At 33.9% G+C, this 16,859-nt stretch overlaps 1 protein-coding gene across 1 annotated transcript; it reads right to left on the bottom strand.

The window, feature by feature from the left end:
• Positions 1 to 95: 95 nt before the first annotated feature.
• LOC129884418 (short chain aldehyde dehydrogenase 1-like) lies at positions 96 to 16,699 on the bottom strand. The gene is made up of 4 exons (XM_055958718.1): positions 16,652 to 16,699; positions 14,205 to 14,246; positions 13,037 to 13,756; positions 96 to 188 (listed from the first exon to the last, which is right to left on the bottom strand). Exons 1-4 carry the CDS (start codon positions 16,697 to 16,699, stop codon positions 96 to 98), a joined length of 903 nt encoding a protein of 300 aa, XP_055814693.1.
• Between the last annotated feature and the right edge of the window lie 160 nt (positions 16,700 to 16,859).

Here is a 16,859-nt window from a genome sequence, read left to right as displayed (position 1 = left end):
ATCTCACCGGTGTCACATAAAATGATTCCTTTCATCATTACATAATAGCAGATTTACGATGAAATTTCACTAACAAATCAAAATGAATATTATATTTAAGAACTCAATGTATTGCTAATGTCTTTTTTGAGAGCAACATTGATAGTACTAAACCCACCATCAATCACAATATTCATCCCACTTATATACTGTTTGTGAAAATTACAAGATTACAAATTACAATTAAAAAAATAAAATGAAGAAAATAAAGTATAACAAGATTATAAATTACAATTACAAAAATAACATGAAGAAAATAAAGTATCTTCAGATTAAGGCGCGGATATCTCGTTCTCTTTTAGGAGATTCAAGCCCACTGCAACAAATCTTTTAATCGGTCCAGCAGTAGTTCTCTTGACTTGTCCCCTCCAGAATACAACAGTCTTATCGCAAAGTATAACTCAACAAACTCTGAACAAGAGTTGAGTCTAAAGTTCCACAAAAAAGAACACCTCCTTTTTTGGCTAACTTTTATGCACTCTATATTTTCTTATGTGTAAAAAACAAAGTAACACCATCTCTATTTATAGGTGAGGATGTCTTTCTAGCAATGAATACGAAGATAATGACTAGAAAAAAATAAATGGACTAGAGATTACATAAGTTACAATGGGGGAATAAAGAGAGAAATAATGTGAGATTGAAAGGTGAAATAAAGGTCATTGTTGACCACGTCCAGTGAGCAAACAAAACGTCTTGGAATAAATTGCTTAACGGCACAAAGAAACCCTCCACATGAATGACATTATGTTATTACTCAAAACGTTCATACTCACAACATTCTGCCAACATAAGTCCACCCCTAAGAATAGGCAATATTAATCCTATTAATGTATGAGACAATTCTAATGATAGAAAAATATAATATCAAAATGCTCAAAAGACCAACAATTTCCCATTTGTTATAAAATAAACTAAATCTAGCAATTTGAGACGGAGAGAATCTGAGAGAAGAAAGAACAAAAGAGAATTGTCGTATGTATATTTTTGTTCTAATATGTTTTCTGTGTGTTCCAATGAATTGCCAAACCTGGCAATTTATAGCCAGGAAAAGCATGGCAACTTGCCCAATATTTCAATCAATTGCCTAACTATCCAACTATCCAAGTGGGTGGGTCCCACTTGGATATAGACATCCATACATAACACTCCCCCTTGGATGTCCATGTATAATATGTCTCCTTAACAATTTTATATGAGATAATATACATAGTTATTTTCTAAACATCTATAGATGATGTGCATCGTTAAAACCTTACTAAGAAAAATTAAGTGGGAAAAAGCCTAGTGAAGAAAAAAGAGTACACACATCTGGTAATACGCCTTGATTGATGCCTCATTAAAAACCTTACAAGAAAAACCCAGTGGGACAAAACATTGGTTAAGAAAAAAAGAGTGCAACGCGTATTTTACTCCCCCTGATGAAAACTTCATTTGATATTTTGGAGACGACGCATTCCAATCTTATATCTTAGCTTCACAAAAGTTGATGTTGGTAATGCCTTTGTGAATAAATCTGCAAGATTATCACTTGAACGAACTTGTTGTACATTAATTTCACCGTTCTTCTGAAGATCATGTGTGAAGAATATTTTTGGTGAAATGTGTTTCGTTCTGTCTCCTTTTATGAAGCCACCTTTCAATTGAGCTATGCATGCGGCATTGTCTTCGAATATAATTGTGGGTACTTTGACATCATTTTCCAGGCCACATCTTTCTTTGATGAACTGTATCATCGATCTCAACCACACACATTCTCTACTTGCTTCGTGAATTGCTATTATTTCAGCATGATTTGAAGAAGTAGCAACAATGGACTGCTTTATAGAACGCCATGATATAGCAGTTCCTCCGTGTGTAAATAGATAGCCTGTTTGAGATCGGGCTTTATGTGGGTCCGATAAATAACCTGCATCTGCATAACCAATAAGGTCTGCGCAACCTTTGTTAGTATAAAACAAACCCATATCAATCGTACCCTTCAGGTATCGCAAAATGTGTTTGATACCGTTCCAATGCCTTCGCGTTGGGGAAGAACTATATCTTGCTAGCAAATTAACAGAAAATGTTATATCAGGCCTAGTTGCGTTAGCAAGATACATAAGTGCATCAATAGCACTAAGATATGGTACTTCAGGACCAATAATTTCTTCATCCTCTCCTGGAGGTCGAAATTGATCTTTTTCCACTTCAAGTGATCGAACAATCATTGGAGTACTTAATGGATGTGCTTTGTCTATGTAAAATCTTTTTAAGATTTTTTCAGTGTAGGCAGATTGATGGACAAAAACTCCGTCTGCTAAATGTTCAATTTGCAGACCTAGACAAAGTTTTGTCTTTCCAAGGTCTTTCATTTCAAATTCTTTCTTTAGATATTCAATTGCCTTTTGGACCTCTTCAGTGGTTCCAATGCGATTTATATCATCAACATAAACGGCGAGTATAACAAATTCTGATTCCATTTTCTTAATAAAAACACATGGACAAATGACATCATTTATATATCCTTCATTTATTAAGTACTCACTAAGGCGATTATACCACATACGCCCTGATTATTTCAGACCATATAATGATCTTTGCAGTTTTATTGAGTACATCTCCCGAGAATTATTACATGCTTCAGGCAATTTTAATCCTTCTGGGATTTTCATGTAAATTTCATTATCAAGTGAACCATAAAGGTAGGCTGTAACTACATCCATTAGATGTATATCAAGATTTTTATGTACAGCTAGACTAATGAGATATGGAAATGTTATTCCATCCATAACGGGTGAATATGTTTCTTCATAGTTGACCCCGGGTCTTTGAGAGAATCCTTGTGCAACAAGGCGCGCCTTGTATCTTACAACTTCATTTCTCTCATTTCATTTTCGTACAAATACCCATTTATAGCCAACTGGTTTTACACCTTCAGGGATTTGGACTACAGGTCCAAAAACCTCACGTTTAGCAAGTGAGTCCAATTCTGATTGAATTGTCTTTTGCCATTCTGGCCAATCACATCTACGTCGACATTCTTCGATGGATTTACGCTCAAGACTTTCACTATCTTGCATGAGGTTAATTGCAACATTAAATGCAAAAACATTATCCACCGTAATTTTTGATCGATCTAGATTTATTCCATCACCGATAGAAATTATTAAAAGTTCTTCATTCACTTGAGTCTCGGGTTCACTGATTTCTTCAGGAATATCAGGAATACTCAAATCTTGACCTTCTTCAAGAGGTTCTTGTGTAGTATCATCTTTATTATTTCTTACGCTTCTCTTTCTAGGATTTTTATCCTTTGAACCCAATGGTCTACCACGCTTCAGGCGTGTTTGGGATTCAGAAGCTATGATACTAGTAGATGGTCCTTTTGGGACATCAATCCGGATAGGTACATTCACTACAGGGATATGTGATTTAGTTATCCGTTTCAAATCAGTAAATGCATCTGGCATTTGATTTGCTTTTTTTTTGTAAGTGGATGATCTTTTGGACCTCCTGCTCACATGTGCGGGTAAGTGGATCAAAATGTGATAGTGATGAAATTTTCACGTAATTTTTTTTCTTTTTCGGGTTCCTTTTTCTCTCCCCCTAATGGCGGAAAAAATATTTCATCAAACCGACAATCTGCAAATCGAGCAGTGAATAAGTCTCCAGTCAACGTTTCAAGGTATCGAATTATTGAGGGTGAGTCAAACCCAACATATATGCCCAACCTACGTTGAGGACCCATTTTTGTACGTTGTGGTGGTGCTACAAGCACGTATACCGCACAACCAAAAATTCTTAAATGGGCTATATTTGGTTCATGACCAAATATTAATTGTGACAGAGAATATTTATTATAATGTGTCGGTCTGAGACGTACAAGTGCTGCTGCATGTAAGATAGCATGACCCCAAACAGTAATTGACAATTTTGTTTTCATTAGTAGAGGTCTTGCTATTAATTGTAGGCGCTTAATAAATGACTCTGCAAGTCCATTTTGAGTATGAACATGAGCAACAGGATATTCAATTTTATCCCAATTGATAAGAAATAATCATTAAATGCTTGAGATGTAAATTCTCCAGCATTATCAAGGCGAATGGCCTTAATTGGATAATCTGGGAATTGTGCTCTCAACTTATTATTTGTGCTAACAACTTCGCAAATGCCAGGTTGCGAGATGATAACAGACACACATGAGACCATCTAGATGATGCATCTATTAGGACCATAAAATATCTAAACAATCCACTAGGTGGATGAATAGGTCCACATATATCTCCATGTATACGCTTTAAAAAGCCAGGAGATTCGATGCCAACCTTCAGGATCGATGGTCTGGCAATTAATTTGCCTTGATAACAAGCAGCACATCAAAATTCATCATTTGTAAGAATCTTCTGATTCTTTAATGGATGTCCAGTTGAATTTTCAAGAATTCGTCTCATCATTATTGATCCAGGATGACCTATTCGATCATGCCATAGCACAAATATATTTGGATCAGTAAACTTCTGGTTTACGATCATATTTGCTTCAATTGCACTAATTTTTGCATAATATAGGCCAGATGACAGAGTTGGTAATTTTTCCAAAATATATTTCTGGCCTAAGACACTCTTGGTTATACCAAGATATTCAATATTCATTTCATTTAATGTCTCAACATGATATCCATTTCTACGGATATCTTTAAAACTTAACAAGTTCTTGGGGATTTAGAAAAAAATAGTGCATCTTCTATAATAATTTTTGTCCCCTTAGGCAGAATTATAGTAGCTCTTCCGGAGCCTTCTATCATTTTTGAATTACCAGAAATTGTAATAACATTAGCTTTTCTTCTAAGTAAATTGGAAAAATATTTCTCGTCTTTAAATATAGCATGGGTTGTTCCACTATCAATTACACAAATATCCTCGTGATTTATCATTGATCCAAACAAGATTTGAGGCATTTCCATATTTTCTTCAATAAAAAATAAAATACGTATTAATACATGGTATGTTACACAAATTTTTATTTATTTACATTGATTAGAAAAATACAAACATCATATTTAATACAGATAAAAAAAATATTTACATATTATTAGTCTTGTCAATATTCATATTTTCGTTTGGAAAATTAAAGAAATCAGCTACATCCAGATGCATAGGCTCAATATTATGTTCAGAGATAAAATTTGTCTCTGGATTATTTTCTGCCCTTTTTAATGATGCCTGATATAACTGAACCAGACATTTTGACGACCGACAAATCCGCGACCAGTTCATTATGTCTTTCAGCAATAAGAAGGTGAGAAAGTAATTCAGAATATTTTTTAAATTCTTTTTCGCGATATTGCTGCTGCAGGAGTATATTCGTCGGTGGAAATGTGGAGTATGTCTTTTCAAGTTTATCTTGCCCAGTGATCTCTTCTCCGCATAAATTTAACTGAGCTATAATTTTAAATAAAACAGAATTATATTCAGTTATATTTTTGAAATCCATTAATCTCAGATTTAGCCAATCATGACGAGCTTGTGGAAGCATGACCAACTTCAGGTGGTCATATCTTTCTTTTAAATTTTTGCACAATTTAAGGGGGTCTTTGAATGTAAGATATTGTAATTTTAGCCCCTCGTCAAGATGGTGACGGAGAAATATCATGACTTTAGCACGGTCTTGATTGGATGCCATATTGTCATCTTTAATGGTGTCTGCCAGACCCATTGATTCTAAATGAATTTCAGCATCAAGTGCCCATGATGAGTAACCTTTTCTAGAGATATCAAGAGCAGTAAATTTAATTTTGGAAATATTTGCCATTTTATAAAAATAAAATTAAATAAAACTCTTACCACTTTTGTTACCTTGAAAAATTAGCCGGAGCCTCGTGCTGATAATGTGTTGTAAAATAAATTAAATCTAGCAATTTGAGACGGAGAGAATCTGAGAGAAGAAAGAACAAAAGAGAATTGTCGTATGTATATTTTTGTTCTAATATGTTTTCTGTGTGTTCCAATGAATTGCCAAACCTGGCAATTTATAGCCAGGAAAAGCATGGCAACTTTCCCAATATTTCAATCAATTGCCTAACTATCCAACTATCCAAGTGGGTAGGTCCCACTTGGATATAGACATCCATATATAACACCATTCATTTTAATATTAGATAATAGAGTCTATCAGCTGAAGGAAGACTACAATGCATAATAAAGGTGTGCTCTGCATTGAATCTTCACTTAGTGAAACAATAACTTTTACTCCAGAATTGTAGTGGTCTCAGACTTGAACTATAACTGCTTAAGGGAAATAAAATATTACTTCTCACACATAATAATTAAGGTGTTGACATGAGCTTTTTAAGCCACCACATTACGACCTTGTGTTATTCCAGTTTCATGAGTGCTTTTGAGAATAAGCACAATTCTTATAGGAAGCGGCCTACTTCCACACTCAAATAGGTGAAATCTGTCGAGGGTGATCCTGTAAGTTTAACATCCCATCCACATGGTCTACAAATTTTCATTAAGAGTTTTGTAAATTCAACCTCCACAAATCACTATAGGAAACAATGCACTTACATCATAGGGAGGAAATAAAAAATAGTGCATTTTTTCACAACAAGTCATCATATGATTCGTTTAACCCATTGAACCTAGTTATAGGATCTCTAGTCCCCAGGTTAGGTTTCCTCATATATGACTCATGGATTTATAGGCTTCAATTCCACCCCATCGATGTGCTACAGACCTTTTCTCTTGTTAAGACTTTAGGAAGAGGATCTGCAAGATTATCACAAGATTTGACATAATCAACATTAATGGTACCACTCATCAAATATGATCTTACATTACTGTGTTTCCTCCTTATAGGTCTGAATTTACTGTTGTAATAACAGTTTTGAACTCTACCAATTGATGCGGTGCTATCACAATGGATTAAAATAGGAGAAATTGTTTTTTCAAAATAAGGTATTTGAAATAATAAATCTCTTAATAAATTCGCTTCCTCATTAGCTGAAGCTAAAGCAATTAGCTCAACCTCCATGGTAGAGTTAGCAGTTATAGTTTGCTTTTTGGACTTCCTAAAAATAGCACCACCACCCAAAGTAAAAATATAACCAGTGGTAGAACAGGAATCACCTGCTAAAGAGTTCCAATCTACATTAGAAAAGCCTTTAAGTACAGCAAGATATTTTTTATAGAACAAACCACAAGTTTTTATACCAATTAAATATCTCACAACTCTTGTAAATTATAGCATGCCAATATTCATTACCTAACTTGCTTGTAAACCTGCTAAGTACTCCTACTGCATATGCAATATCAGATCTAGTGCAATCAATTGCATATCTCAAACTTTCAATTAAGCTAGCATACTCCTTTTGATTTATCACATCATTTTCACTTTCAACAGAAAACAAGTGTACACTTGAATCAAAAGGAGTTATAACATGCTTGCAATCAAGAAATTTATATTTTTTCAAAATTTTCTCAACATAATGTGACTGGTCAACGAAAATTTCATCACATGTTCTAGTAATTTTTATTCCAAGAATAAAGTTTGTCTCACCAAGATCTTTCATAACAAAATAGCTTCTAAGAATATTCTTAGTTTCATCAATAATATTCATGTTAGAGTCAAAGATCAATAAATTATCAGCATATAGGCAAATAATAACATGTGAATTATTCCAAGACTTATGATATATGGACTTATCATACTCATTTGTTTTAAAATAATTTTCAATTATGCAGGAATCAAACTTTTCATGCCATTGCTTTGGTGCTTGTTTCAAGCCATATAGGGATTTAGTAATTTACATACTTTTCTTTCTTGGCCTGCTTCAACAAAACACTCAGATTGTTCCATATAAATTTTCTCATTAAGATCTCTATTTAAAAGTGCAGTTTTTACATCCATTTGATGAATATGTTAATAAAAAATTACAGTCATAACAATTAAAAGTCTAATGGATGTAATTCTAGTTACCAGAGAAAAAGTATCAAAAATTTTTAGGCCTTCTAGTTGCTTAAAACCTTTAGCAACTAGTCGAGCCTTATGTTTATCAATTGATCCATTCGATTTCAAATTTTTTTGTAAGACCCATTTGCAACCAATTATTTTACAATCCGGTGGTAAATCAACTAACTTTCAAGTTTTATTAGAAATTAGTGATTCCATTTCATCATTTACAACATCTTTCCAAAAATAGAATCATGTGAAGATAAAACTTCTTGTAAAGTGAGAGGGACATCTTCAATATTAAAAACATAAAAATCAGGACCAAAATCTTTTTTTACTCTAGCTCTTTTACTTCTTCTTAACTTAAAATCATCAATTTCTTTATATTGTAAAGTAGAAGAAGAACTAGGCATGGCATTAGTCAATTCAACCAAAGTTCTATTTTTTCTTTCTTCTACACCATTTGATGAAGGAGAATATGGAGGTGTAGTTTCATGAATTATTTCCAATGATCTAACAAAAAAATTAAACTCATTTGACTCATATTCATGGCCTCTATCACTTCTAATTCTTTTTATTTTTTTCCCAAATTGATTTTCAACCTCATGGAGAAAATTTTTAAAAGCATCAATTTTATTTTTCATTAAATAAACATATGTAAACTTAGAAAAATCATCAATGAAAGTAATAAATATCTATTTACTGGACGAGTTAAAATTCCTCCAAGTTCACAAATATCAGTGTGAACTAATTCTAATAAATCAGTTTTTCTTTCAATTTGAAAATGAGGCCTTTTAGTGATTTTGGCTTTACTACAAGCCTCACACTTTTTAAATTTTTTTTAATCACTAGAATTAGTCCTAAACTACTCATGATTCCCACATAACGATCATTAATATGACACAAACGAGCATGCTAAAAATTAGTAGAAGAAAGCATATAAACAGAAGTAGAAACTTTATTTAATTCAACATTCAACTTGAACATCCCATCACAAGCATACCCCTTTCCCACAAAAATACCCTTTTTCACAATTACATATTGAGCAGATTTAATAATCTGTTTGAAGCCTATTTTATTAAGAAGAAAACTAGACATCAAATTCTTTCTCATGGAAGGAGTATAAAGTATATCTTTCAAAATTAACACCATTCCAGAGGTAAAACACAATGCGATATCTCTCATTTCAAGCACTTGAGTAGTACGAGAATTACCAAGTATGATAGTTTTGTGCTCTCCAAAAGGAGTATATTTTTAAATCAATCTTTGTCATAACAGACATGACGATCTGCACCAGAATCAGCACACCAACCATCAATATTTTCAACCATGTTTATGTCTGTAATCACTGCCACAAAAGGCTCTTCGATAACGTTTGCCTGAGGTGTAGGACCACGTTTTCAGAATTTGTAAAATTGTGTAATATGCCTACTCTTGCCAGAGACAAAGCACCGTCCCTTATCTTTAACTTGTTGATTTGTGCTTGATTATTTTCACCATTATTTTTCTTGGGAGGTCTACCATTGTTTTTCTTGAACTTTTTCTTCTTAGACTTCAAAGAGGTATTTTTGTTAGATTCAGGAGTAACATTATTTGAAGTAACTAAATTTACCTTCGTTGTGATGTTGCTCTCTTCTTTTTGTAAAAATACATCTTGGCCCCTTGCCTCCTCTTCCATGTGAATTTTCATAATCAACTTCTCAAGACAGGTTTCCTTTTATTTGTGGCGCATAATTTTTTGAAACTCCTTCCAAGAAGATGGAAGTTTATCTACTATGCCACAAAACAATAAGGTTATCTCCAATTTTAACCTCTTTGGATCTGAGCTCTCCAATGATCATTATAAAGTCTTGAGCTTGGTCCACCACTAATTTGCCGTCCACCATTTGAAAATGAAAAATCGGCTAGAAACATATTTTTTCGCTCCAAGTTCTTTGGTATCATACTTACTCTGCAATGCTTTCCAAATTTTCTTTGCACTAGAGTAGGTTTTATCATAATAATCATAAAAGTTATCAGATAGATAATTAAGAATATAATAACGACACTTGTAGGAATCATTATTGTACTTTTCTATTTTCTCTTGATGAGAAATGAGCTCATCATTATTCATGGAGAGGATACCAACTTTATTAGGATTCTTCTCAGTTAACACATAGGAACCATTGAGAAGACTTAAGTAGAAAAGTACTTTACCCTTCCATCTCTTAAAATGATTACCATTAAACAAAAATGGCTTGTTAAGATCTCCCATCTTGACATCCGCAAAATTTTCAATTGTAGCCATTTTGAATGTCACGACCCAAACTGGGCCATGAGTGGCACCCACACTTAACCTCTTAGATGGGAGAACCAACGATACAAACCTCAACTTACATTAACGATTCAACTTATAAACCACGACAATAATGCAGAAGCTCAATTTTATTAAAGACAGAAATAACAAAAGCCACTAAAATCTATTACATGACGTTCCCCAAAATCTGAAACTCATCACATTAAGGACATCTAAATTCTAAAACTAAGTTTGGAAATATCAAACACCATAATAATTAAATAACAAAATGTGTCCAAAAACTAAGGACACCCTGCCATAACCGAGAGAATTCATCACGAGCTAGAAGGATAGATCACCCTAAAATCTTATGAATTGGAGACTGACTAGAGCTGAGGTCGAGTCAAAGTCGGTGGAACACTCGCTGTAGTCCATAAAATAAAATAATAAAAGATACAAATAGGGGTCAGTACAGGACAACATGTACTGAGTAGGTATCATTGGCCGACTCAAAATAGAAATCAATATACATAAAGTAATAGCGGGAAATCAACAATAACACTTAACAGGTGATAACTAATAAAAAATTACATAACCAGTCAACAATATCAAGATCACACATGAGGACTCAAGCCTCCACATCACACTCTTTTGGAGAATGAGTTATTGGAGATTGGGTAGTATTAAGTCATTTTAATTTTGTTTTCTTTTAATATTACCATGTCGGAACGTGACACCCGATCCAAATATACCATATCGAAACATGACACCCGATCCAAATATACCGTGTCAAAATGTGACACCCGATCTAAATATACCGTGTCGAAATATGAAACCCGATCCAAATATACCGTGTCGGAATGTGACACCCGATCTAAATATACCATGTCGGTTCGTGACACCCGATCCAGATATAATTACTTTATCATTATATTTCATCAAGCCTTCTATATTCAAGACACCATTTTTGATAGGGCAAGTTCAAGATTATGGATTACATGGCCTCGGGATTTCAGATCAATCACAACAACATATCAACCATCCAAAACACAACAATTAAATGCGTAGTAAACTTCAAACATTACTCAATGAATATCAATCACTATTAAAAGTCTATCTATGATATAGAATAAAAATCATAACCAACATCCACCGAAGAACCAAAGTCAAGCAAGCTAATTCACCGGTGATTTCCCTTTCTTCGATGCCTCAAAACGTTTCCAATCTATGAAGTATAAAATATTCGTAAGCAAAGGAGTCCATGGACACCCATATTATATATGTTTAACCTAGACCCAACTCTATAATCAATTCCCTAAAACTTAAGCCTAGGATTAAGCCTCAATTTCTTCAAATAACATAAGTCTAATGATATTCATATAATACAATACACCTAATATTTAATTACATATTTCCATATATCAAACCTAACTTATAATATGATAACAAAATAATAAAAATTAAGGTAGAAGTCAACTGAGTTACAAAGTGATATGATAAATTGAAATAAAATACCAACTGAAATTGCAGCACCAACTCTCATTCATCTATATTTAATACTTCATAAATCTTTTTACTCAAAAATTTCCATAAATTTTCTTACCATTGGCTACAATGGCCTACACGTGTTTCTGGCTAAAGTACTTTACCACCAACAATAAAATGGGTTCTTATCCCTTCAATTAGAAGCAATATACAAACATATGTATGGTATCATAAATTCAATCCAAATTCAAAAGTTAGAGAAGCAATCAGTGTTACCTGAAGTCACGTTCTTTCTCTTCTACCCGTTCTTGTTCTTCTTTTGTGCCCTCAATTTATGATCTAAAAATTATTAAATCCTACTTCTTATTTTAATAAATATGAGACAAGTGGTATAACATATTAACTAAATTAACACTTTAGCCCACCACTAAATTAATTATCTAAAATCATCCTCCAATTACTTAATCGTAGTTATCGAATAGTCCAAAATTCCATATAAAAATTTATGAATTGAGTCTTTTATGAAATAAAAAGCTCTCGTACTCAAAACGACCTAATGGGTCATTACATTGAATCTCCTTAAAACTGTTGGTGATAATTATAAGATTACAAATTACAATTGAAAAAATAAATGAAGAAAATAAAGTATCTTCAGGCTGAGGCGTGGATATCTCGTTCTTTTTAAGGAGATTAAAGTCCGCTGCAGCAAATCTTTTCACCGGTCCAGCAGTAGTCCTCTTGACTTGTCCCCTCCAGGATACAACAGCCTTATCACAAAGTGTAACTCAACAAATCTGGATAAGAGTTGAGTCTAAAGCTTCACAAAAAAGAACACCTCCCTTCAACTAATAAAAACTCTCTTTTTGGCTAGCTTTTATGTACTCTATATTTTTTTATGTGTAAGAAACAAAGTAAGACCATCTCTATTTATAGGTGAGGAGGTCTTCCTAGCAATGAATAGAAAGATAATGATGAAATATATAGAGAAGATAAATGGCCTAGAGGTTACATAAATTACAAGGTGTAACGGGGGAATAAAGAGAGAAATAATGTGAGATTGAAAAGTGAAATAAAGGTCATTGTTGACCACGTCCAGTGAGCACACAAAACGTCTTGGAGTAAATTGCCTAACCTCACAAAGAAATACGCCACATGACTGACATTAAGTTATTACTCACAACGTTCATACTCACAACATTCTGCCAACATAAGTCCACCACTAAGAATATGCAATATTAATCCTATTAACGTATGAGACAATTTTAATGATAGAAAAATACAATATTAAAATGCTCAAAAGACCAACATGTACTTTGATTCATCACTAGCAAGATACAATGTTGCTTGTGCAACATCCTCAACGTCCAATCGTGTCCCTTTCATGTTTGCAATTTGAGACACAAATTCCTCAATCTTTTCTTTCTCATTAATTCCAAGACCATTCTTCAACATTTGAGTTGGCACACAAAATGGAGAAACACAATTAACCCTAATTCCATGTTGTCCCAATTCAACACCCAAATTCTTGGCTAGCCCTACCACGGCATGCTTCGATGCCAAGTACGTGTGCGCCGCACCGCCACATGTAACCGAGGAGATACTCGAAGTGAATATAATGCTGCCCTTTTTATCCGGTATCATCACACGGGCTGCATGTTTGGCGCACATTAATGTCCCAAAGACATTCACATCGAATACTTTTTTGAAAATTTCGTAGTCGATTTTCAAGATGGTGGAATCGAGTTCTTCTGGAACTCCTGCGTTGCTGAACATGATATCAATCTTGCCGTACTTAGAGACCGTCATGTCCACTACATTTTCGACGTCTTTTTCCACTTTAACATTGCAATGCACATAAGAGATGACTTTATTTTTGCCTATTTCTTTAATGATGGATTGACCAAGATCGTCTTGAATATCTGCAATTACTACTTTTGCACCAATATGTTTGATGAAAAGTCTTGTTGCAGATTCACCAATTCCGCTAGCACCACCTGTTACGATAGTAACTTTACCCTCTAGAGTGATACAATTGAACACGTAATTTCATACAATTGTTCTGTATAATACGTGCTAATAATCAAAGTAAAGAAAACAATTCGTGCTAATAAAATATTTAAAAAATAAGATAATAAGGAGAGTACATAATAATAAAAATAATGATAATAAAATTTTAACAATGGTCCACTATCTACTAATCTTCTATTCTAATCCTTGACCTTTGTATGAAAATTTTCACTTGTTAAATAAAAAAAGTGTAACTAGAATTAGAACCCAATTGATCTCCAAATTAAATAATGAAGAATCTAATCAAACACTTAGTTTGCATGATCATTGAATTCGTTTTACTAGTCAAAAAGTATAATCACATACATAGTTGAACTACACCATATAAAAGTCAGTCTAAAATATATCTTACCTTATCACAAGATTATTCCAACATTTTTCGGAGAAGAAATTTTCACAAGAACTTTTTAAGGATTGGAGAAGGAAGACAGGTTTTTTCTTTTTTCTGTTTTGAAGAAAAAAATGTGTTGTTTTTCTTTTAAAAAAACCTTTTATCATCCCAAAGAGACACAACTTTTCAAATAGTTGTATCTCTTCCCTTTTATTAATAAACTAAATATATAACAACTATACATTATTTATTTGTTAATATGAATCCAAATTGATCCACATGGATGACCTGATCCAATTTCCTTCGAATCAAGTGTAACTCTAAAGGCTTAAAGTGTTCGAAAGTGGTACTTGGGATCAACCGAAGCTACGAATCCCATAATAGAATTACGTCGATTCCAGTAGCTTCGGAATGTGAAAATTAGTCTGGGAGAGTTGACAGAATTAGATTTGGAGTTGTAACGAAGAATTGAGGTCTTGAGTTGGTAATTCTTGAAATTTTGGTCATAGGGTTGACTTTGGTCAACATTTGGAAATCCAATGCTCGAAATTGAATTCCGATGACTCTGTTAGATTTGATGGACGATTTTGAATCTAGGGTCGGTCTTGGTTGAATTTTTGGAGGTCTCGAGCTCATTTTGGTCTTTTTGAGGTTCAAAGTTAGTTTGGTTGCGACTTATCGGAATTCAGGTCAAGGAGACCTCGAATTCGAATTTAGATGGTTCCATTGAGTCCCAAATATCAAAATAAGTTGGGTAGTATATAAATTTATGTGCTCGAAATTCCGAGGGTCTAATCCGTGAATATTTGTGTTTGGTTGATTACTGTAATCTGGTGTCAAAGACACCTTCTACGCGATCGCGGAGGGCCCCTTGAGGAATCCTTCACGTTTGCGAGACTAGGCCGCATTCCCGGTGGTCCAATAGGTCAACCGTTAGTATTTGCGGCAGTAGCCTCCGCGTTTGCGAAGTTCAAGTTAGACAAGCCTCCACGATCGCGAAGAGGAAAATGCTTGGAACAGTAAGTTAATTTCCAAAGATCGAAAAAGGGTCTTTTTCACCATTGTTGAGTCTATAAAGCTCGGATTAGGCGATTCTTTGGAGATTTTTTGAGGTTTTTAGAGTTAGTAAGCTACTATGATCCTAACTTTCGATTACCCATTGTTTATATCATGAATTTGTGTTGTAATTTCTAAAATTGAACCCCAAATTTTGAGATTTTTCAAGAACTCATGGGTTTTCTTAAATTGATGATTCAGACCTGATTTCAATCCCACTTTTAAAATGGTTTTCGACAATAGATTTCTAATACTTCAAGAAACTTTTTTATGTATTCAGATTTGACTTCAGTTTTCAAAATTAGGTTTTTGGGTCAGTTTCGGCCCTAATTTCAAAAACTATGATTTTGGTGTCGTTAGCTCTGTAATTTAATTGGGAATTCATATTTGATTAGATTCTTACATTTCAGAGCGTCGATGGAAGGGAAAGATTCAAGTTCTGGAGTAGTCGAGTGCGATATCGGGGCAAATAAAACTCTAAACCTTCGTAAGCTTTGTATAACTTGTATTCTTACTATGTGATAAGTGTATCGATGTGAATTGATATTGGGTTGATTATGAATCATGCAAACACTTAAGATTGATCATTCGGAGATATAAAAGGCACGAGTAACCTAATAAATTGAGTTATTTGAACTATTTGACTTTGTTGACTAGCTATGAAGTTTACATTGTGATATTTATGACATGAATTGCATATGATATTGGACTTCATTTCCTTCCCATCGATTACATGAATATTCTCATATTTATTTGGGTTGAAGTATATCATTGAGGTCCCAATTGATGAATTCGCCACTGTGAAATGGTTCCAGCTAGGTGATAATGAAAGAGGGAAAATAAAAAGGACTCAAGGGATGTGCCACGCGTTGTGGTTGTTATATTATTACATTGATGGACGTGCCACATGCCGTGGTTGTTATATTATTGCATTGAGGGATGTTCCACACATCGTTATTGTTATACTTTGCATACATGGGACATGCCACGTGCCGTGGTTGTTATTCACTTGTCCGACTGTTGCTGAGCAGTTTTTGGATATCAAACGGACCTCCCCAGAAGGTAATTTTAATTTTAGCATCACATTGGGCATTCATCGCATTGCATTGACTTGATTGTCTGAGTATTTGCCCTTACTATGTGAGAAGTTGAGACTGAAATACGTGTGACATTGGTACTATCTATTTGAGTTGTGGAAACATACCTGACTTACGTGTTACATGAGCTATATCTGCTTATATAGACTGTTAGATTGGGTTATTCTGCTTGTAGGTTATAGTTAAAGAGGTTCAGATGATGTGTCAGGAGTACTTGTTCTATTTAGCTTTACTTGCTTTTATTGTATTGCTTGCTGAATACCGTGTTGTTTGATACTCACCCCTTGCTATCTACATCTGTGTAGGTTCTGAGTCCGGACACTAATTCTGATTTCTCCTTTCTTTATCCGCGGCTTTTAGAGTTACTTGAGAGGTAGCTGTTGTCGCTGACAATCTCTCTCGCTCCTTTTTCATGCTTTATTCCATTTGAGAAACAAATGCATTTTTGGGACTTATATTTATTTCATTTCTATTGTAATAGAGATTTGTACATGTGACAACCAATTATTTGGGGTTTTATAGATGATTCAGACTTCCACGTTTTTGTATTTATCTTTCTATTTCTACTGTTATC

This window comes from Solanum dulcamara, chromosome 4 (assembly GCF_947179165.1).
Source record: "Solanum dulcamara chromosome 4, daSolDulc1.2, whole genome shotgun sequence".
NCBI classification, from domain to species: domain Eukaryota; kingdom Viridiplantae; phylum Streptophyta; class Magnoliopsida; order Solanales; family Solanaceae; genus Solanum; species Solanum dulcamara.
This window is presented reverse-complemented; position numbering and strand designations above follow the sequence as displayed.